A 22,626-nucleotide genomic window follows, 5' to 3' on the forward strand; every position below is an offset into this window, starting at 1 on the left:
GTGAGGAGGGATAAGTGAGGTGAAGTGAAGCTAAAAGGATGTGAGGGGTGACAGGACATTGAGGGAAGGAATGGGGTTAATGAGGAAGGGTGGAGTAGGAGGAGAAAGGAGAAAATAACAAGATGAGGAGTCATGCTGGGCACAATCATTTACACATTTAACACATTTATTTATCTATAGTAAGTAAACTGTGTGAAAAGCTATTGACTATTTCTAATGGCCATTATAAAGGTCCAGTGTGTAAGACATAGTGACATCTTATGGTGAGCCTACAGGTTATAACAAACAGAGAGGTCCTCCGCTCACTCCTCCCTTTCCAAAGTGCGTCAGGGAACTTTCCTGGGGGAGCAGGCATCTTCTAAATGGCCGTCTTAATGCAGACACAAATGTAAAAAACTAAGATATAAGACATATGAAGATGGAGGTAACAGCCATGGCCAGAAGGGAAAATGTGTCACAGATAAAATAGTGGCACGGCAAAGGGAATAAGGCCAATAGCTGAGGGGGTTAAAGGACAAGACGAGCTGCAGGCAGGGCTATTATTGGCAAATTAATGTGGATGGCCACAAGGATATTAAGACAGAAAGGTGAGGAGGAGGAGGGAGTTAGCTAATGGCATGCAGGGAAGCTAGATAGGGAGGGAGGGAAAGTGTGAGCAGGAGGACAGAGGAGTCTGCCCCAGGACTATGGCCAGACAATTAGGAAAAGGAGGATTACAAGGAGAAGAAGGACAAGGAGGAGAACGATAGGGGCTGAGACTCCGGGTCTGCGGGCTAGACAAGACTATCTCCCTTCAGGGGAAACAGCCCCTTTTGTTTAGAGAAGAAGACACAAGAACAATCCTCCAGAGAAAATAGGCCAGACAGACAGATGGAGGGAGAGATTCAGGGAAGGTGGATCATGGGAGAGAGGGAGGGAGGGAGGGAGGGAAGGAGATTGAGTGGGTCAGCAAAAGAGAGAGAAACAAAGACGATGAGAGACGCCTAGTGGGGTACTGGGAACTTCAGGTGAATTTCAGTAGAAAGTGATGAGGAATGAGCACCTGATGAAAAGATAAGAGAGAAAAAGAGAAACAAGCACCTCAGGACGAGTAGTGGGCAGCTGCCTGACGGTGGAAGAGAAAGAGGATGGGGTCGTAAAGATGAAAACAAAAAGAAAGAATAAAAAGAAAATATTACTTTGCCTGTAACTGCAACATGATTTAACGGCCATATTTAACAGTCTGTCCTGCGTCAACTTTAAAAAAAAAAAATGTTCATCTTGACTCACCTGTTGAGATAAGACAGAGGGAGACTGGCCATATATTTCCTGCATTCAGTGTTTGTGGCTAATGTGCGTGTTTTGTTTTCCCTCCCCTGCTTAAGATTAATGATATACTAAAAGACATTACGGTTCAATAAATCAGGCGGAGATGTAGAAGTAAGTTGGAATGGCACTAAATTCTGTCAGGATTTAAGCTTGTCATAGCGATAAGGGAGAATTTTTACCAACCTAAGCTGTAAATAAGTGAAACGTCTTCTTCAAAGACTACGAAAAGAAAAATGTTGTTCTGGCTGCGTCTTCCACAGAATAACTTTGTTTTCATGTTGAGTTGAATCCACAGTGAGAAGCTGGGAAGAAAGACAACCTGACAAACTTTGAAGCATGTGGTGGGAGTTTTTACCCTCCTGGCATTACAAAAGTTTGGATCAAGTTAAAGCACTTTTTCAAAAACAAAAATATTGAAATGAACGTATTTACTTCTACATGCGTTTAAAACACAGCACGTTCATGTGGTGTTCTACAGAGTGAGACGACATTTATATTTCGTCAGCGAGCGGTGTACGTTTACTTCAGTGACACATTGTGACTTAATTAAAAGTTTGTTTTAAGCCACCCAAAGCAGTGTTGCTCAGTTGATGGTTAAATTAGTTATTTCACTTTAGTCCTGACTAAAATATCTTAACTGCAACATCTCTGACTTTGGTAATCTCTTAACTTTTCCTCCAGCAGTGATAGCAGGCTGTGGTTTGACAGGCTTCAAACTTGGCAGGTGACTTTACTAAGGGAAATCAATGTGTAGCAGTGCTTATTTAACGATATACAAGAGATATCGATAAAAGAACAACAGGCACACATTGAACACTGAGTACTGAACTCTTTATTGTCCTTGCACTGCTGTGCAAAAAGTTAATTTACCATTTCCCAGCACCAACATACAGCTTTCAAACAAAGATAATGAAGACTCTTTTTGTAAGAGAAGAAACAAATGAGATGGTCTGACTACATGTGAACTTGTCGTTTGGATGACACAGACATAGGTAATTACGTGTCCTTTTATTCTATCTCACCACAATCCAATCACCCAGTAAATCATGTTCTCACCAGTCACTCCTTTATCTGGACTGAAATGTACACAAACCTCTGCAGACATTATCTCAGCTCTGCAGGTGTAGCTGTCAATCCTCCGGTGCCCTTCTTTTGACTCTGTCTCAATCCTCCTATAAAATAAACTTTGAGTTGCTGTGGATAAATGCCTTTCACCAAACAGCGTCTATATCATCCAGAGCAATAGATCAGAAGGACATTACAAAAACGTTAGGGGAAAGCGCAAGGAACATGAAAGCACAAAATGAAGATATGATAAAAGTTGTGATTAATGAAAGTGGATTAGAGCGTTTGCTTGAACTGATAAGAAAAAGCGTGACTTCCAGGTGAACTGGTGAAAATGAAATTAAAAGATAGGTGCAAAATAAGATGACTTCATTGTACTTAAAAAGCAGGAAGAGGAAAAAGTGACGCAGATGAAATGTTGGATGATAAATATACGTATGACCCTGCTGACGACAGCCGTGGGTCATAATCATTTTTTCTGCTTCTTCGTCTGTTCGTCTTCGTGTTTTTAGAAGCTACCTTGCACTGGCATCCATATTGGAACCAACATTTGCGGTCATGTCAACAACATTGTAGATTACTATCTGCTTTAATCTGCTTTACCGTACAAGTATGTAAACCATAAACACACACAAGGAGAGTGACTGCATCTTGTTTCTGTTGGTGAATTTACAAAAGAGATGAAGCACAACAACAAAGCTTCACACGCTCACATTATGTCTTTTTTTTTATTCATAAATCTTTGTATCACCACTTGGAATATATGCACCTTTGTATGATGCGTGTGTGAGATGAAGTGAGATTAGACTTCCAGCAGGGCTGTCGTTCCGTATAGGCCACCTGAAACAGCAGGAACAACAGGAATGTGGGACTAGTGATGCTCTCCGTCGTCTCCGTCACCACAGCAACATCTCTGGCTCAGTGTGGGAGAGGAGAAAAGATGAGAGTAGTGAAGAGAAGAAAGGAGAATAAAAGCAAAACTTTTTCCTTTTTTCTTTATTGCTGCAAAGGTTGCCAAACTCACTGTATCTCCTCATCAACCTGCCTGGGTTTTGTTTTTCAGTTCCTGATAGTTAAAAGTTCTTCCCTTGCAGCCAAGTCGAGTCACATATTTATAGATTATCACAGCATGCCAGAAACAATGATCGCTCTTCTCTACTTTTGTGATTAACGGTAAAAAAGACTCCTTACTTGAGATAAAAGTGGGAGACGGAAAATATTTGATTTGTTGTGATTCTAATTAAGTGTGAAATGGAGGCTGAGCTGTGACAGCAGACAAGTGGAAAACAGTGAGTGTAATAATGAACATGAGCTAGAAATCATTTGAACTTCATGTATCAGTGTTAATGTTTTTGATCACAAGAAATCTGCTCCGAAACACATCACACCCACACAGTGTGAAATGGATGGCTGCTGCCTCCAACAGTCTCATGGCTGATTTTTGAAGTTTTTTTAAATTTTGCTTCTGCCTCAAACTGAATAAATAATACATTATGTGAAGAGGACAGGGTCTGTGAGCTGATCACCACAACATATGGGGTTGTCTAACAAACAAAAAGCTGTATGTGCTAAATAATTTGCCATCTGTTTTTAGTTGGTTTGTTTGCCAGTATTCCTCTCTGTTTGTTCATTAATATTTTCATCTGTTCGTGACACACTTTGTTTCCAGTGTAATTTGGGATTTTAAAAAACGATATGAATTAGCCTGAGGAGAGAAGCCATATTACATGGATCATTTGGAAGAGCAGATGTTTTTTGTTTGTTACACACAATTTCTTTTGACTTTTGGTGTTCTTTATCCAAGTCTGTCAAGGTTGTGCAGTTTTTTTTATCATTATTATTATTATTATTATTATTGTTATTGATTGGCTTTAACCGATGCTCAGTCAGTGCAAGATACCAAGAAATGCAGGCCACGCTCACCAAAGCATGACTCCATTGTGTCAGTAATGGTGAAAACGCTGCAGGGTACCTTTAATTAAAGGGGCTATATGTAGGCTATGTAACGCGCCTTTAAAGGCGACATAGACCGGAAGCTCCAATTAACGCTGCGTTTGTGTGTGTGTATCTGCGTCATTACCTCTTTATGAAACCCTAAAGTTTCAGAACAAACAGTTCAGCCACTGCTGAGAAAATAGTGTTGTATTGTTTTCCTGGGCTCTGCGAAGCGGATCGGCACTTCCTTAATTTGATGTCGTCATCAGAAATCCTCACCACTCCTCTCACCACCAAAGCGCCTCCTGATGCGGGCACTATAGTCCGGGCACATCCAGTTGCGTACATTCAACCGCAGAAGAACTACTCTCGTTGCAGCTGCTGAGATGCAGAGCATCCACCGTGCCAGAGGGGGAGCTGTGTATCTGAGAGCTGGCCTATCTATTACGTCACTTCCAGGTACCTGGCCAATCACAGGACAGTAGAAAAGCTCTCGTTGGCTGGCCAATCACAACACAGTCCACGTTCTGGGGGTGTGGTTTTGGTCTGAAACAGCGCGGCTGACGAGAGCGTCAGTGAGGAGATATTTTGATTGGCTCGTTTGCAGCGATTAGGAGGTTTTTAATCATGAAAACAACTTAATATATGTAAGTAGACCTCTATCACTAACATATATGTGTGATACAAGCATTCTATGTCGCCTTTAAAATGGGTCCTGCAATCTAAATTAAATTAAAAAATACTGCGTTAAAAAGTGCTGTTTCCCCTCCTCTCAAAGTTTGCACCCTTGAACCCTTGAAGTGTACTGGCTGTACCATTGTAATCAGCAATGGCAGTATTTCAATTTAACATATTTCCTTCGTATTTGATGACATATCATATTAATACAACAAATGTCTTACATCAAGCTCCTTTATCCCTTTGTGTGATGTATTTTTATGGTATTTTAATTTTTACCAGGGCCGTTATTGAGTGGTTCCGAGCTACAGTCCAGGCTGTTGCTATTGTGCCAAGTTAGTGCATGAAGCCTTTATGAATATAATCCAAAGATGCATCATCAAATCTTTGAAGATCAGGCAATCATGTGTTATGTATCTGCAGTTTTCTGACACAATTAGTTTTAAATGCACTTCATCAAGTTTAGCCAGTGGTTTGTGGTTTATTAGATTATGGAGGGTGATAGAGTAGCAATCCACACTCCACCTGATTAAGCTGGGTTAGCAACTGCGGTTGCTGCCACACCAAAGTGGGAGAAACTCCTCACATGTGCTCCCTTGTGTTTTAAATAAAGAGTGAAGGCTGTGGTGTGATGTTAGTGTGTGTGACAGCAGGTGTTTTTCTCCTGTGGCAGAATCAGCGCTCGGCTCTCCCACTGTGGCCGGTTATTAATGGCTACAGATTCATTACAAGCAGCCAGTCAGCCATGCTGCCAGCACGCCCGATGCTATTAGTCACACAGTCAGACTGATAGATACTCTCACACACACACACACAGAGCATCCACATAATGAATACCAAACAGCACCCCCAAACACACAATTTAGACTGTTGTACTGATTTATGCCTTATAAGGACCAGGTTTTGGTCTTCATGGGGACTACTCAGGTCCTAAAGAGATAATGTTTGTTGTCACATCATCCACAAAAGTAATACTTCTTCAGTAATGTTCAACTTATTGTTTTCTACTGTGTCGCGTAGCTAATGTTTTATCTTCCTCTCTCCATCCAGAGGACATCTTCATCCTTCAGGGGAAAGACAAGAAGAACCCTCTGATCTATGGTCTGTTTACCACCTCGAGGTATGTGCGTCTGTAATATACAAAACATCAGTTAGCTGAGTTACTTTGAAATTGTATTTTGTAACATTAGCACATTAGGTGGTGGCTGGGAGGAACTGGGAATGTCTTGCATTTCCAATGGGTGGATGAATGTTGTCCCTTCACAGATTGCTTGGGTTACTGTAGTAACACTATATTTGCACTCAGCTGTTTAGTGGAAACACTGAAAAACCCCTGAGCCTAAGGCAGCTGAGCTCTATCAATGCTCCGAGAGGCAATGGGAGGTACTGTAAGTAATTCAATTACACATTTAAAGGAATTCCATGACAGCTGGATTGGTTATCAGGTTTTTCCTTTTACTTATAGGAAGGGGGGCATGGATATTTTTCTGTAGTTAGCTGTAGGCGACTTGCTTGGAGTTGGAGATGTTTTATCTCTCATCCTGAAACCTCTCTGGAGAGTCTTTAAGTTGAACAATTGACCCAGTTGTTGAGTGACGGTTTCTCCAGGTTAACAGAGATGCTTCCTTCACTCCTCTTTCAATCCATCGGTTTCCCCTGGTCAGAATCCGAACATTCTCATCCTCAAAAGAGTTCACATTTGAGAGTGTGAGAAACTGAGCGGACTTTTCTTCAGTGCTTCTTTCCGTTGACTCTAATCCTGGATAATATTATGAAGATTATGATGTGGAGAAGATAGAAAAACATTCAGTGCGTTTTTCCGGTAGTTTTTTTTCCCCATTATGTTTGGAGTTGAAACGCAGTCAAGAAAACCATCTGTGACATGATGTGAACGCCCCATGTCATTCTGTGTGTGTGTCAGTGTGAGAGAGACATCCAAGATTAGAGCTTGACTCAAATTTTACTTTCCTCACACACAAACAGAAACTGCAAACCTCTCTCTCATTAAAGGACACAACCCATAAAATCCCCTTTTGACCTCAAGCAACTTCTCGACCATGAGATTTTGAGGAGAAGAAAGTCAAGAAGTCAAAAAGTGTACCGGGGTCAAAATACTAGATGAAATTACAGAGAATTTACAGAGGAACTACAGGCTGTGTAAACTGCAGTGATGAAAAACATGAAAATATGAAGCAATGCTGACATGGGCTTGATTAGAGGGAACAGTATGCTTTCTGTTAGTATCTGCAACATGGTCATTTGCTAAGTGAATTTAAAAATGTCTTGATCCCAGGCAGAGGAAGAGAAAAATATTTTTTGTTCAATCTGACGTGAACACAGGAATGCACGACATAAGGCACGCAGACATTTGATGATGATGATGAGATGATGAGATGAGAAGGCTTTCATTAAGTCTGGCACTGTCAGAGACAGATGACAGGTGAACAGATAGATGCACGGCCCAACAAATCGCTCAAAGTGCACGGATAAACGAAGTGACTGAAATCCAGAAGGAGTGAGTGAATAAGTCTGTGTATAGTCTGTCATTTCCTCCAAACTTACTCACAGCACCACACGCTCTGAGAATAACCCAGTTTCAGAGGTGGACGCCAGAGTTCTACAGTAGCAACGGCAGACGTATGACAACATTTGGCATGAGGCAGGCAGGGAGTTGCTTTCTGGGTTTGGAAAGAGTGTGGAATCTCAGTGGGGAACGGACAGTAATCCAGAGGATCACTCAGGGTGGGGTCCCAACCACAGCACTGCAGTGTAGAAGGGTCACTCCGTTTAGAATAGACACTTCTCTGTGTGGCACAGTCAGAATCTCCCACACAAAGGGTTTTTGTCTTCTGTTTTGTTTTCATTGTATATTTTTTTCTATATTTTCTTTTTTTTTTTTAGAAGACACGGCTGATTAGATTTATTTCATTGCAGTGTGTTACTGCTCTGAAAGAACACAGATGTGTTTTCATTCATTTTGTGTTACCATTTGTCAGCGCATTTGTTCAGTTTTTTTTATTTAGCAGTCATCCATCCATTTATCCACACATTATCTATGGTCACAGGTGGAGCTGGAGGCATTTCTTTTTTTTTACCACCACTAAAGAGGTTATGTTTTTGGCCCAGTTTGTCTGTCAGCAGAATAACTCAAAAGTGTGACTGACAGATGCTGATGACATTTCGCAGGGATGTAGATTATCATTACATTCAGGGGGTGATCTGAGAAACATGGCAGTCTGGATGGAGGTTTTCACTCTCTCACTGCTTTCCCTAGTTTGTTAAATATACTCGAGCGAGACCTCAAACTATATCTCAAAAGATATTTGCAAAATGTGCAGTTCAAGTTCAAATAAATAAACCTAAGTAGGATTATGGGGCCGACTGTCACTGAAACTATTTGGAACGGTTTGTTTGTTTGACAGGTACAAATACACGTTGCGCTAATACTGGATTTGTTATAGTTTAAATTGTATTCAGATGTAATTGTCAGCTATGTTGGCTTTGCAGAGGATCTGCTGTTGAACTTAGACACTGGCATGAACGCTTCGTCTCATTTGGATGTTTAATATACAACATCTAACCTCTTTACTGAAACCACTGGCCTTTATATGAAGAAGTGAAGACTAAACTGAGTGAAACCCCGGTGACTCATCACAACACAGCCTATTCTGCTCTGTTTTTAGCCGTTCTCCCATAAAGCTGTGCTGGAATCTTTCACTCTGACGCACGTTGTCAGAACTGTAAGCCATAAACCATACAGTGGATAGGATGTATTGTGGTGTGGACTAATGTGCTAAAAGCAGTTCATTCATCCCAACTCTAGGTTGGAGCAGATTCATTGAAATGGTGTGTTCAATTTTTAAAAGCCACAGTGACTCACAGCAGCCCTGCATGCAGTTCTTGTTCCTCCTTAACTCATCAAAGGTTTCCTCTGCTCGGGTGTTTTTCATAGAGAACAGTGTCATCAGCGCTTACATGAAAAGGGCATCTATTGTGTTCAGCTATGACTAATACGCTTTCTTTTCTTCTTTCTTGTGTAACCTTAGTGATATTCTGAATGGCTCGGCGGTGTGCGTTTATCGAATGGAGGATATCGTTCGTGCGTTCAAGGGAAATTTCCTGCACAAGGAGGGGCCTCAGTATAAGTGGGCAGAATTTACAGGCAAGGTGCCTTACCCCCGACCTGGAACTGTAAGTTCATAAGTAAATATAGAACACGCACAAATGCACACAAAGAAAGTATAAAAGTTAACAAATGTACAGTGATATCTATATCGGAACATACCCGTGAAATAAGAATGTTCACACATTATTGTCTTTCTCTCCCTCTGTCTTCCTTTCTTTACGTGTCTCTCAGTGTCCGAGCAGCACATACGGAAGCTACAGTTCGACGAGAGAGTATCCGGACGACGTCATCTTCTTCAGCAGAACACACCCGTTACTGCAGGTTCAGCTGAGATTTCACTTTATTTCATGACACTCTCGGTTAAATTGAGGCATTTTCCGCAGCACGTTTTTGTGATTTGTGATGAAAAATCTTCCTTCTCCTCTTCACACATTATACATGTTAGAAAGTAGTGGCGGAAGACACGAGAAGCCTGTGGAGTGAAGAGTTTGGGGCAGTAGTAATAATATTCCTAAAGATGAGAAAATGAAGTGCAGAACAGAAAGAATAGACTCCTGCTGAGAGGCTGATGGAGAAAGAGATGACTGCTGTGTTTGTGTGCAATAATATGTGTACAACACACATCATGCTTTAGCGATACACGGATGTAGTGATGTCCACCTGCTTTAGTTTGTGTGCCCCCACCCCCCCCACTCCCCCCACATAGCACTCACATAGCAAGTTTTTTTAATCATTTAAATTTGACAAGGTGGTGAGTAACACATTTTTTTCTATGGGGGTGACAACAAACTCAGAGGAGACATTTTTATCACATTACACCCACTTTAACAAACACTTATTTCACACATGACATGTTGCATTGTTTTCTGAAATGCTGAGATCACTAAAACTTGTTACTGCTTTAGGAAAATGTGCTACCACTGGGAGAGCGCCCCCTCCTTGTCAGAGTTGGAGTCCATTACAAGTTCAGTAAACTGTTGGTGGACAGAGTGGAGGCCATCGACAGCACCTACGATGTTCTGTTCATCGGCACAGGTAGAGTGTGTGTGTGTGTGTGTGTGTGTGTGTGTGTGTGTGTGTGTGTGTGTGTGTGTGTGTGTGTGTGTGTGTGTGTGTGTGTGTGTGTGTGTGTGTGTGTGACTTTTTCTCCCATGCTCTCTGAGGTGCAGTAACCTTGAGGTGTATGTTGTTTTTATCCACAATAAAAACCTTTTGAATGTGTTTTTGTTGCCGCAGACTCTGGTCTAGTGTTGAAAGCCATCCACCTGCCCAGAGAACATGGTCAGAGTCAGGAGGTCACACTGGAGCAACTGCAGGTCTTTCAGGTACAGCAAACAACTATGTGTCAGTCTGAATGTCTGCAGTTTCTTATGTCTTGTTAAGTTTGATGTAAACTTGACTGTTGGTCTCTCTTGCTCACAGCACAAATCACCTGTGACAGCCATGACACTCTCAAAGAAAAAGGTAACTGATGAAAGAGACAGAGACAAAAACTCACTTTCAAACTTCCAAATCTCACACACACACACACACACACACACACACTCACTCACTCACTCGCTCACTCACTCACTCACTCATACACACACGCACACACACACACACACAGACAGACAGTATCACACTTATCACTCACATCTCCACCTTGTATCTCTAAGGACAGCTTTATCACCAGTTGCTATGGTTACCCCTCCTCAGTCAGAGCAGTAATGAGAAGATACACGTACATTACACACACACAAACACAGAGGGAGCGCTTGCATTATTAAAATAGTCGTGGTTTCATGAACAAAAAAGAATCTTGAGCTCACACAAAGAGACACACACACACACACACACACACACACACACAAGATTAAAATCAAGAATCCCTACATGTGTCTTTAGTCCTCTCTCACACACTCACACACATGCAGTGGCATTCTTACACCGTGAGTTGAATGTGTGACTCAGAGGGTGAGGATGAATCTGGTTTAGCTGTTACATTGCAAGTGTGTTTTTATGAGAGCAAACCGAAAGCGCCCCTTTAACACTGACGTTATTTTCTCTTCTTTTCTTCTTTTCTCCTCTTACCTGCTTTATATAACCACCCTTCACTCTACAAATGATTGTTCTTTCCTCATCTGTATTTCTGTCTTTCATACCTTCTCCTCCTTCAGCAGTGGTTGTTTGTGGGCTCCAGGGAGGGAGTGTCTCAGCTGGCCCTGTACCAGTGTGAGCTGTACGGTCAGGCCTGCGCTGAGTGCTGCCTGGCCAGAGATCCATACTGCACTTGGGACGGCCACGCCTGCAGCCCCTACATGCCCACTGTGCGCAGGTAGGGATGGTGAATTTCTGTGGAACTGATCAACATTTTTATCGCTGGTCTTATTATTTTATACTGTTTATTCAGTTACTGGCTACATTTCCTAGCAAACAGATGGTTGATGATTTTTTTGGGGGGGATTTTTTTTCCCCTGCAAAAATTGGAATTGCTGATGTTTGTGTGACGGAGTCACATTTTTTGAGTTCCAGTGGTATCACCGTCAGCCAAAATCTTAACCCTTTAACACCGACCGCATTGAAGACGACACATTTGCGCATAGATTTGTGGAAAAATTCCAAAGGTTTCTGAAAGCTGAGATGTTGCAAGTGAAAGCCAACTTGTGTTTGCAGGAAGCCGGCGATTCAGCGTCTTTGTCACCAGAGAGGAGAGAGTTGAAAAAGCGCCATTTTTTGGCCTGTTTTTGCACAGTGAGACAAAGATTCCAACAAATGTTACTTTAAATATGTTTGATACTGTTTTAAATTACAAATTTAACACACAACATCTGGTGTTCATTTACAACTACAGTGTTTTTCTTCATTTTAAATTGTTAATACACTATTTTAACATACAGTAAATTGTAAATCACTCCCCAGATGAAAGTTATTCTGGAAAAATGGGCAAAAGCACTTACTCACATGACATTTTGTCAAGGCGGACATTTTGAGGCTTCGGTGTTAAAGGGTTAACTGGGCAAACACAATCTGATAGCATGATTAGCATGAAATGTATCGGGACAAAAAAAGGATTGAATTACCCCATGACTTGTTCTTTACCTTCCACCTTCAGGGCAAACTTCACATTCTTACCCACAAGTGAAAGAAGGATTTAATTGCATTGGGGCCTCTTGGAGCCACTCAAGGGTTGACATTATTTTTTTAAGTGTATTACTTTGGCTCCACAGGAGGAATGCTCGTCATTTAGGGGAGGAGGAGGATCCACTAACTCAGTGTGTCAGGCAGGGAGGTGAGGAACCAATTCACCTGTCAACATGTTTGTTCACGAATACATTAAACACAGAATATGCAGCAAAGTAACTTCATTTCACAATTGAGTGAAACTGATTTTATATTTTAAAAATGTCAAACACAACACATTTTTCCGAAAAACAGAAGAGAGCAAACACAACTTGATTAAAATGAACTTGTACATTTAATGTCAACAGACCTCCGCAGAATATGTTTCACTTGTTGTCACTGGAGTGAACACAGTTCACTGACCGGTCACATGTGTTTCTCTTCCAGCTGTGCTGCAGGTGGAGGCGGAGCAGAGAGTGATGATGGTTGCCGAGGGAAACAGCACCTACCTGGAGTGTCTGCCGCGATCCCGGCACGCTGCCGTTACCTGGTACAAACAGGCTGGAGAGAACAGTCCTGAACTAAACCAGGTACACACAATTCACTGTTGTACTTTTTTATTTGTTTCCTAAACTTACGTATTACAGAGTATGCAAGATAGTGTAACATTTCCCATAAATGTTTTAGTAGAAATAGCGTCGAGTTTTCTCCAAAGCTTGTCCGAACTTGGAAAGGTGTCGAAGGCCTCTGTTAAAAAGACTCGGTGAACAAACAGCCTGGCAGCACTGCAGAGTGTTGTTCTTCTAACGAGTCATGGGTGGAAGCTCACAGCTGTCAGTCAATGCATGAAGCCGAGACAGACTGTCTGCATCACTTCTTTACAGGCTCACTTCTGGGGAAAGTGTAACCGGACAGGGAGAGGAGGTGAAAAGAGCTTAAATAAATTTGATCCTCAGGCTACATCCACATTACTCTGTTTTCCTTTAAAAACACGTCTACTCCCTGGCATTTTAGAGCTTAGAACACTCCGAGTTTTTGTTTTCTTTCTTGAAAACTCCTGAGCTGTGTTTTAGAGTGGGTGTGCAGAAAGGGGCCAGCTTTGGCACAATGACACAGTTGACGTGCATTCACGACCTGGTTGGTTGTTATCAGCCAAAACAACAGCTGTGAAAGAATTATCTCGGTGAACACCTGCGATAAACTTCACTTTCACCTTGTCGTCAGTCTCATAAACAAAATCCTTGCTTATATACTTTTCTCCATTGTTGTCTCTCGTCAGTTGTGCTTTCCTTAAAATAATTGAACAAATACAGAGTAGATAATCAGTTTCCTGTTAACACCAGCACATGTGAGTAGACGGCAGTGTGACTGACCGAGGCTTCAGCACAGGAGGTCAGATTCTTAGGGGTGAAACTTTAGGAGCGAGTGTTCTGCTACCACCTCTAACCTTAAAGGAATACTTCACTAATTTGCATTTAGCTTTGTATTACTAGAATAGGAGTAGCATTTTTGAAAAATTGTGCTTCCCAACCTATGTTTCCTCTGAGTCTAGAAATATCTTCATCCTTTTTGTTGTTACGTGCCATCCAGTGACACAGAGGCTTGAAACTGCAACACTAATTCCACACTTTTTAGACCAACTCGTAGTGGGACGTGACCTCATTCCCAGAACAGTGTCCGCCATCTTTGCTAACAGTTACACTAACAGGGCCGAGTGTCACTGGTGGGCTCTTCATCACTACTTTGTGAATGTAGCCAGGATTGCCACATGTGAACACATGGAAAAGCTCCAAATTTGCGTGATCTCTCTCTCTCTCTGTCTCCAGGTGGTAACAGGTGACCAGCTGGTGGTCATTGAGCGGGGCGTCCTGATTCGTCGAGCAGAGTTGTCTCACGGCGGTGTTTACCACTGCCAGGTCGAGGAGCATGGCTACCACTGGACTGCCGTCACCGTCCGCCTCGCCGTGTGGAGCCAGTCGGCCAATCACCTCCTTTCTCCGTGGTCCAGCTCATCCCATCAGAGCAGGGGAACGCAGCCGTGGTACGAGGACGTGATGACGTTGATTCACCCGGGAAACCTCGGCCAGCACTGCAGGGCTCTGGGATACCGCCCTCCGCGCAACCACCGTCGCCATGGTGACATCATGGTGGAGCCAGCCAAGGAGAAAGAGAGAGGGGAGAGGCACAAGCACGGAGGAGGAGGAGGGGGAGGGAGAGCAGCAGGGAGGAAGAGCAGGAGCAAGCACCAGCAGAGAGCGCCAAGGAGCGCTTGAATGTTCCGCTGAGCAGGAGACGCACACACACATTCATGTTAACATATACAATACTACACACACACACACCTACACTTAATTTATACACACATACTGTATGTACAGAGACTACGACAGACGCATGCACTTATCTACAAAGAAAAAAGGCATAATTTCATCATGGTGTGAAACTTTTAAACTAAGCTACTAAACAAACTGAAGTATGTACAGGTGGATGTGAATAGCGGTTTGACCTGGACACGGACTTTGTAAATAAATACAAGTAAGGCGTAAAGGTTGTAGAGCATGCTGAATGGATCATGAACCGCATTTCCACATCACTCACTTTTGTCTGACTGTGTCGTGACAAGGACAATTTAAAGGAATGTTTGGGATTTGGATTCTTTCCAGAGAGAGGAAAAAAAAGGTTTAACAAAACACAAACACAAACCCTAATGAATAATTGCTGTCTTTAAAGGACTACCATTATTGTTTGTGTATGTCTTTGCCAATTAGTTACAAATCACACACAGCCAACTGTTCTCCCAAACAGACCAGATGTTTTTAGATTGATTTTCAACTTTCAGGCAAACACTGGTTTCCATTACGTTCAGGAGGTTTAAAAAGAAAAACATTCCTTGTGTGGAAACTTGAGAGAAAATGCTTGAGCCGTTATGAAATGTTACTCTGCAATGCAGTAATGTTTCAAGGACACTTGAGTCAGTGGAGAGTTGACTGCTCAAGAGCCTTTTCAATAAAGAGCTATATTGTTGGAGATAAACAATCAGAGCGCCCCCCCACCACCTAAGAAGATGAGTGAGGGAGTGAGTGAGTGCGTAGGATAAAAAGAAGTAATTATACATCACTGATACAACTATCTAATATTCTCTGTGATGAGTGCATTGTTTTTTGGAAAATGATTGCTAATCAAAAGGCGCCACACAGCAGCACAGCACTGACTTGACTTTTATGCAGTTTGTCCCCGACGAACATATAACAATGTCGTAGTTCACCTAAAGCGAGCGCTTTGTTGGGTTTCTCAGATGGGCGGAGTCTGACCACAATATGAGTGACTGACCACAGCCGCTGAGATGAAAGACGGAGAGCTGCAGTGACTGCTTTGAGGAGGTTACGGAGCAACTTTCCCAGGTCATTAGTGTTCTGTGTTGCAGAAGAGATGTTTCCATTATGTTCCCCCTCAACATCTTGGTACAGTCTTGTTAGCTGTTCAGTGCAGGTGTGTGTGTGTGTGTGTGGGGGGGGTAAGTAAGCAAAGCTTTTGCTGTGCTTTGTCAATCCTATTTTGAGTGTTGAGCTTTGGTTTCCCCACACGTGGACGCGAGTACAGTGGACAGATTTAGGAAACATGTTCATGTTTATTTTCTTTACAAACAGAAGGAACGCCTGCACGTCATCTCCAGTCTAGAGAGAGATCAATAAATCTCACGTTGCTGTTACGTCATGAGGCACAAACAGACCTTTCAGAAACAGGTTTGGTACTACCAGATAAATGTGACGCGCCACATGACGGGTTTTTTTTAGTAGTGTTGAATTCACATTTGCAGCAAGTAAAATCTGAACGTTCATGTATGTAACACACATTCAATCACTGGTTAAAGATGTGCAGTCATCTCTGATACGACCTGGACGTGTTTCAAACTGAACTGCTAAAGGAACAAAGAAGAGCACACATGTTTTCAAGCTATGGCTCAGGACCCAAAAAATGGGCCAGTTGTGAGCGTCGGGAGGTACGCCGGTGCAGGCTGTGCTGCTCCCTGACATCTCGCTGTGAACGCTGAAGCAGGCCTGCTGTGTCATATAAAGAAAGCTTTACCACATAAAGCTGGAACTTGAGAAAGTGCGAAACATGACTGGCGTCAAGAGGATCAGAGCGGCTTCACTGACTTTGCAGAGGCAGTAAATTGTGATTTGTGCTTGATGTTAAGATGTTAAAACTAACAACGCGTGTTCCATCTCTATTTAACGTTCTGCTGCTTTGTGTGGTATTTATTTGTTTCATGTGCAGTGGAAATACTTGTTTCAGTTTTTGGGAAATGCTGGAAGCTCCCCCGTCAGGTCGCAAACGACAGTAAACACTTAACATGTGAGCGTGTTTGCAGGTCTCTCTCTTTGTAGATCTTTGAATGCACTCTTTCTCCTGTGTCTGTGGACAGCCAGGGAATCTAGTTACTGTAAAAACTAAATGGGCTGTAAAGTGCGGGAACTAAAATTTGACACTTTGTTCTTCTGCTTCTCAAGACAACAGATACAAACTGTAGGAAGAAGAGGAGGAGAAAGCCACACACTCTGACTGAATTAAAACATTTCTCTAGTTCACTCCAATAATAACAGCTTCTCGCTTATTTATATATTTATTTTAGTCCCACTTGATGATGCCGAGCATATTAAATGTATATGATCCCAGTTCTTTTGCTGTTCTGGCTGGTGGGCCAACAAAATGGATGATGGAGGGTTGACCTGGTTTAAAATCAGGGCCAGAATGAGGTTTAGGATTGTGGTTACACTTTGATTTGTAGGAGATTGGGTTATGGTTATGGAAAGCATTATGTCAATGTCACTAATGGTCCCTCTTGAGAGGTGCGTGCGTGCGTGCGTGTGTGCGTGTGTGCACGTGGGAATGGATTTGGGACACACTGGATGCTGTGGAAAAACAAACCAAAATGTCTCTTAAATGAGAGAAAAGAGTTAACGTGGGCTTGGCTCCTCGAGTTTAACCACATGAAAGACCTGACTCGCGCTGGGCTACTTCTGTGTTTCAAACGCAAAAGAAAGTGGGTTTATGTGTGAGCATGTGACTCTGAGGAATTGCAGTGGTGAAAATGTCAAACCTAGGATGTATGGGGTTAATATAATCGGGGGTTGGGGGGGGGAAGTGTTCTCAAGTTGCTGTCAGTGCTGTTAACAGAGCTGCGCTACAGTCATGTTTCCTGGTGTTAACAACATAAATAGAGCACATGAGTCACCGTGTGAGGGTCCGAGACTCGTCTGTACATCAAACAGCCTTCTTGCCTTTCTTAAAAACTGAAACAAGGTGCCTAATGTTCATGTTGAAAGTGAAATGATCGTCGACTGATGACCTGGCTTGTAACGCTTAAACATCCTTTCATTTTTCCATCGTTTCGACTAATGTCACATGCAATTTCTTCATGCTACGAATGTTTTCATAGCATTCTGTCAGACGAGGCAGTGGGCACTTGGAGCTATATCGGTTATATTGGGGAAATTAATAAACTCGCACAAACAAACGTCATGCCCTTGGTCTCCATCGTCCATTTTGAATGTAAATAGATGCCCAAGTGAATTGAATTTGAGGTACTTTTGTCTCCACCCTCCCATTTGGCATGAACCAAATCCAACAAGCTAAAAGAAAAATAATGGAGTCTGTGTGCACTCCAGCTTGTGGATATTGTGCATATACTGTATTTGTTTAAAGTGTGTATATACGTGTATGTGTTAAATCTAACGCCACACGTGTAGGGTCGAGGCAGAACTACACGGCATTTTTATAGTGGACCATTTGAACGTTTAATGTTTCCTTGGAAGACGCGGTGCGGAGTTGCTTCTCGTCCGTTACAATGGCCTTGTGTGTGTTTCACTCTGTAGTGTTGTATTTACGACTCGGTGCCAATATTAGTCTCTTGTGATTTTTCCAGTGCAAGCTCTTTGCAGACGCAATGAAACTGTCGTCAAATGATTTCCTCTCTTGTGCAGAGACTTTGTTCCTCTCTAAGTAAATATGTATCGGTCTGCTTTCAAAATATTATGATTTGTGTCGTGTGATTTTTGTGGCCTAACAAATACACCCACTGACACTGAACTACGCACAAAACCCAACTGTATGTGAACTGTAGAGGGTCATTTGCAACAGCACATGATGTTGATTTTGTAAATGATATTCCCATGTAGCGCATATGAACAGTGACTGACAGCTGGTAAAGTATTGTCCAATAGGCGACACTGCGAGCTTTGACGCAAGAGTTCAGATCCTCACGGGTGATGTCACAGCCGGTAGGATTCACACACAGTAACGGACTGTGTTTATGACTCTCAGGTGACACTAACAACCCACAGGTTGGTCAACGAAATGACACGGGAGGTTAAATTATCATCAAAGAACTCCAGTGATCTGATCACAGATTGATTGGTTCTTTCAGGATGGACAGTAACACCAGGTCTGCATTGGTCCTTCATCTAACTGTTCATCTAAAGCTTGCAATTTGGATTTAAGACAAAATCTAATAATCGAATAAAGTTTTTATTCATTCATTCATTTTCTTCCAATTTATCCACATGTGGGTCACGGGGGGAGACCGGGTTCACCGTGTTTTTGAACTGTTTGTGCACACGGGAAGATGTAAACTCCAAAGACTGGTTATATATTATAGATTCCACTGTCACATAAATTAAACCTACTAACCATCTGCACTAATAGATAATATCCCATTCTATCATTTGGGGAGCACTTTTAGGAAATGTAATAAACCAAATCCAAAACTCTCACCTCTTTCTATTTACTATTCAATTTTATTTTACAACACAAAAAGTTTGATGTTCAAGATCGTCAATGTAGACTTTGTGCTCTTTGACAGTTTTGTCAAAGTTGAGTAAAGATTCAACACAAGTGAATTCAAAATAACATAAACCCTCTTTTAGCCCCTGTCCGTCTCTCATAGCCTTTCTTTCTTCACGAAAAGAGAAACTTTAGAGGAACGCCTTTGAGGGTAGGGAGTGTGTAAAGGCAGCACATGCATGCAAACACAGTACCATTACAGGGATTCATTCCACTCAAGCTAGTTATTTGTCATGCAAACCATCCATCACTGCCTCTCTTCCCCAAGACAGTAACATACCATCCATACCAAACCACCGTTCATCAATGCCAAAAGTGACCACATGTGATTTTTTTTTATTAAATGTTCAACTGCTGGTATGTGTAGCCGAGCAATGCGATGGCTGAAACATGCATTCCGGTCATGCCGCATACCCAGCAGCCCTCTTTAGACTTATTTACTGCTTCCAAACTCTTGAGGTAATGAGTGGGTCCGCGATACCTCATTATTCTGAACTGCACTTTGTTTGTACGTAAGCATACTTCTCTTCAAAAGTGGCAAAGCCTGGCCAAAACGTAAGCAGTGGTGCAATTTAGCTCTTCTTTTCACTTGAGGGATGCTCTTTGAAAGCCTGATTACGGACCAGAAAACCCGAGAGGTACTTTATGGACTGAGAAACAGGATATCACATTCAAAATAAACACATTTCAGCTGTGTTTTATTGAAGATTGAGATGTTACTTATACGTCTGACAACATCAGACCTAATTATAAAAAGAAGATGGAAGAAGAATCAGTCATTTTGACTGTTTAGTGTCGTTTTACCCACTGACGACGCCGCACAGTCTGAAGGTGAGTTTGTGGTTTTTATGCGGGGGGGTTTTTTGGGCATAGAGCGGCGGAAACTCATCTTCTTCATGTTCAACAAGGACACATTGAGGCAGACACGTGATGCCGTGTGTGGGATTGGAAACATTTCTCCATGAGCATCAGGTTATAATGGTTCCCCTCACCAAAGTGACCACATACAGTAACACTATTGAAATGTCTGGTCTGACCAAATGTTAGACAGATTCCCATTGTTCACTTATCCAGTGAAACATCTCCGTTTTCTGCAAAATACCAGGAGCCCTGTCTGTTTACAAGACGATAACTTACGTCCAGTCCTTTGGTTTATGGAGGAATTACACTAATCAAAATAACAAATGCTATCACAGAACACATGCACATGCTGTGTAGAGAGCAAACTGGAGAACATTCTGCAAGCGGAATAAATTCACTGCAGATTACTGGTGATTTTGCTGGGCCGGTCCCACAGCAGTCTTATGAAAACTTTGAAGCTGGGATTCAAACCACAAAACAAAACAAAATTTGAATAAAACCCAGAGGAGCCAGGCATTGTAACTGACCACAGCCACAATTTCAACACTTGCCATCATCCTCTTGCAACACGATAGTTTCACTTCACCCAACCGGCTCAGGAGTTTATCAGCTGCTGTGAGTGACGACCACAATAAAGGGAGTTCAGTACCAACGTGATGGCAAGTTGTCACGACATCCACAATGGTTGACTAGAGTGGCATCATTTTTATTGACATTTTTCTTTTCCACTAAGTGTTGGAAAATCAACCGGGCAATTGAACAGGAAACAAGCACTAAGAAGGAGACACTCTCACCATTTGCAACGATGAGTCATCTTCCATTTGCCTTCTTCCTCCACTTCTACGTCCAACAGGAACTCCTGTTTTCACAATGACTGCACATACGAGTGCCTTGTAGGTGTAATAAGAGGCTGTGTACATCACCACAGCATCTCTTTAACGGATGTTTTCATGCTGAACAAAATAAGCTTAGGATTTCATGTTATAGCTTCCTGCGTGAGGCAGATTGTCGTCAGTGAAGTCATTCCTGTGGACAGTAAAGGAGTAGATCTCTGCACAATTGGTTCTGTCCTTTCCTCTGACTTAGAGTCATTCATCACCCTGAACGTCTTTGGCGACTGAAATATTGCTAGTGTAATCGACTTGTGTTTCATTCGCTCTAGTTTTGCATTGTGTCTATAGCCTGGTGAGAGGTTGATGCATGTGAAAGAACAGGTATAGAGTGAAGACACGAGGCAAGCACATTTCTATGTTAATTACAGGGTGGAATGCAGTGCCCACAGTGAGAGCGATATGGGTTGCTACATTCATTCCCTCTTTGCATGAAGTAAAACCCGGGAATATGAGGCATCTGAGGTATAGATCAGAACAGAATGTTTCATGAGAGCCAGATGTCCAAGTAGCAACATATATTGGAGCTTGGGATCAGAGATGAGCAGCGACAGCAAAACCAGCCAATTCTGATGCCTCAATCTTAACTTAGCATGTAAACAATTTTTGCACAATTTTCTATTTAACAATTCTATTTTCACTCTGACTTCACAGCTGCTTTCATATTTACTTCCCATTGCAACTAGCACCTTTGTAAATACACCACAGTGCTTCACAATAAAAGGAAGATACAATTTAAAAAAGCCAATACAACAATAAAACGCAACACAGGGTGGAATAAAAATGAGCTGGTTGAAGGTTAGAGTAAAAAGACAAGTTTTAAGTCTTCTTTTTAAAATATCTAGTGAGCTGGTTTGCCCGTTTGTTAAAAGTTAAAAAATTTTATTCTTACAAAAAAACAGCGCCATGTTCTGTTTGTCTCCTGTAAATGTGTACAACTGCTCTACGTGCCTTAAATTGCCCCTTGGACAATTTGAATTTGAATTCCAACAGTAATGGTCACAGGATGTGTTTATATTCATGAAGAACATTTGAAAGTTGCTTCATGTCCAAATATGGATGTTCCTCTCGGAAACACAGCACATACATATACACAAGGTGGAAAATCTGTTGGATACCAAGTCTGTCAGACATGTGGCACCTGTATTATTATGATATACTCTTATTATATATGATTTACTCTTATAATTGGAGGCTTGATATATTATATCTGTCATAATTGTAGGTGCTATGACCTTGGTTGCTGTGGCAACTGTCAGTGAGGGCTGGGCCTACTTGTGTGAGACCTGTGGAAGTGGGTGTTTCTGTCTTAGTGGCGATTTGTGGGAGGAGAGTTTGACTGACATATGTCAAGTGAGTATTGTGCTTTGGAAAGATGTGAGATCGTCTTTTTTACTTGTTACATTATTTGCCAGTTGTTGAATTGAGAGCATTGCACCATGGTCATATTGGTGGTTATCATGTTCCACTTGTTCCACCTGCTCTAATGTTCTATTTATGTGCCATTTAAAGGAGTCATTTATGGTTTTCTTGCTGGCATTTCAGGTGACAGAATGCACAATTAAGTCTGCAGCTTTTACGATGGGTAAAAACAAATCTGTATTTAAATTTCCTGTGCATCACTAATTTCCCTAAATGTTGCCTATATATTGTGGCAGCTGCTTGTTTGTTAAAATGGCTCCTTTCTGTTGGCAACCTCCTTGGAGACATATATAAAATATGTTATGGGTAGTCGCGGTTATAGAGTGTTTTACTATTGGGTTTCAGAGATCTAATCGTCTTCGGGTAATTGTCTCCGGCTTTGATGTTTGGCACAAA

At 42.0% G+C, this 22,626-nt stretch overlaps 1 protein-coding gene across 2 annotated transcripts in view; it reads left to right on the forward strand.

Annotated features, from left to right (window-relative positions):
- Positions 1-18,250, forward strand: part of sema3h (sema domain, immunoglobulin domain (Ig), short basic domain, secreted, (semaphorin) 3H) — a 53,601-nt gene extending 35,351 nt beyond the window's left edge. For both annotated transcript variants that reach the window (XM_044038749.1, XM_044038750.1), the window contains exons 10-19: positions 6,037-6,106; positions 9,033-9,177; positions 9,344-9,433; positions 10,018-10,147; positions 10,349-10,437; positions 10,535-10,576; positions 11,272-11,429; positions 12,322-12,383; positions 12,662-12,804; positions 14,041-18,250. In XM_044038749.1, coding sequence (XP_043894684.1) covers positions 6,037-6,106; positions 9,033-9,177; positions 9,344-9,433; positions 10,018-10,147; positions 10,349-10,437; positions 10,535-10,576; positions 11,272-11,429; positions 12,322-12,383; positions 12,662-12,804; positions 14,041-14,487 — 1,376 coding nt within the window. In that variant the 3' untranslated portion in view covers positions 14,488-18,250. The remainder of the gene's footprint in view (positions 1-6,036; positions 6,107-9,032; positions 9,178-9,343; positions 9,434-10,017; positions 10,148-10,348; positions 10,438-10,534; positions 10,577-11,271; positions 11,430-12,321; positions 12,384-12,661; positions 12,805-14,040) is intronic.
- The last annotated feature ends 4,376 nt before the right edge of the window (positions 18,251-22,626 follow it).

The sequence above is a fragment of the Solea senegalensis genome, linkage group LG11 (genome assembly GCF_019176455.1).
Source record: "Solea senegalensis isolate Sse05_10M linkage group LG11, IFAPA_SoseM_1, whole genome shotgun sequence".
Taxonomy (NCBI): Eukaryota; Metazoa; Chordata; class Actinopteri; order Pleuronectiformes; family Soleidae; genus Solea; species Solea senegalensis.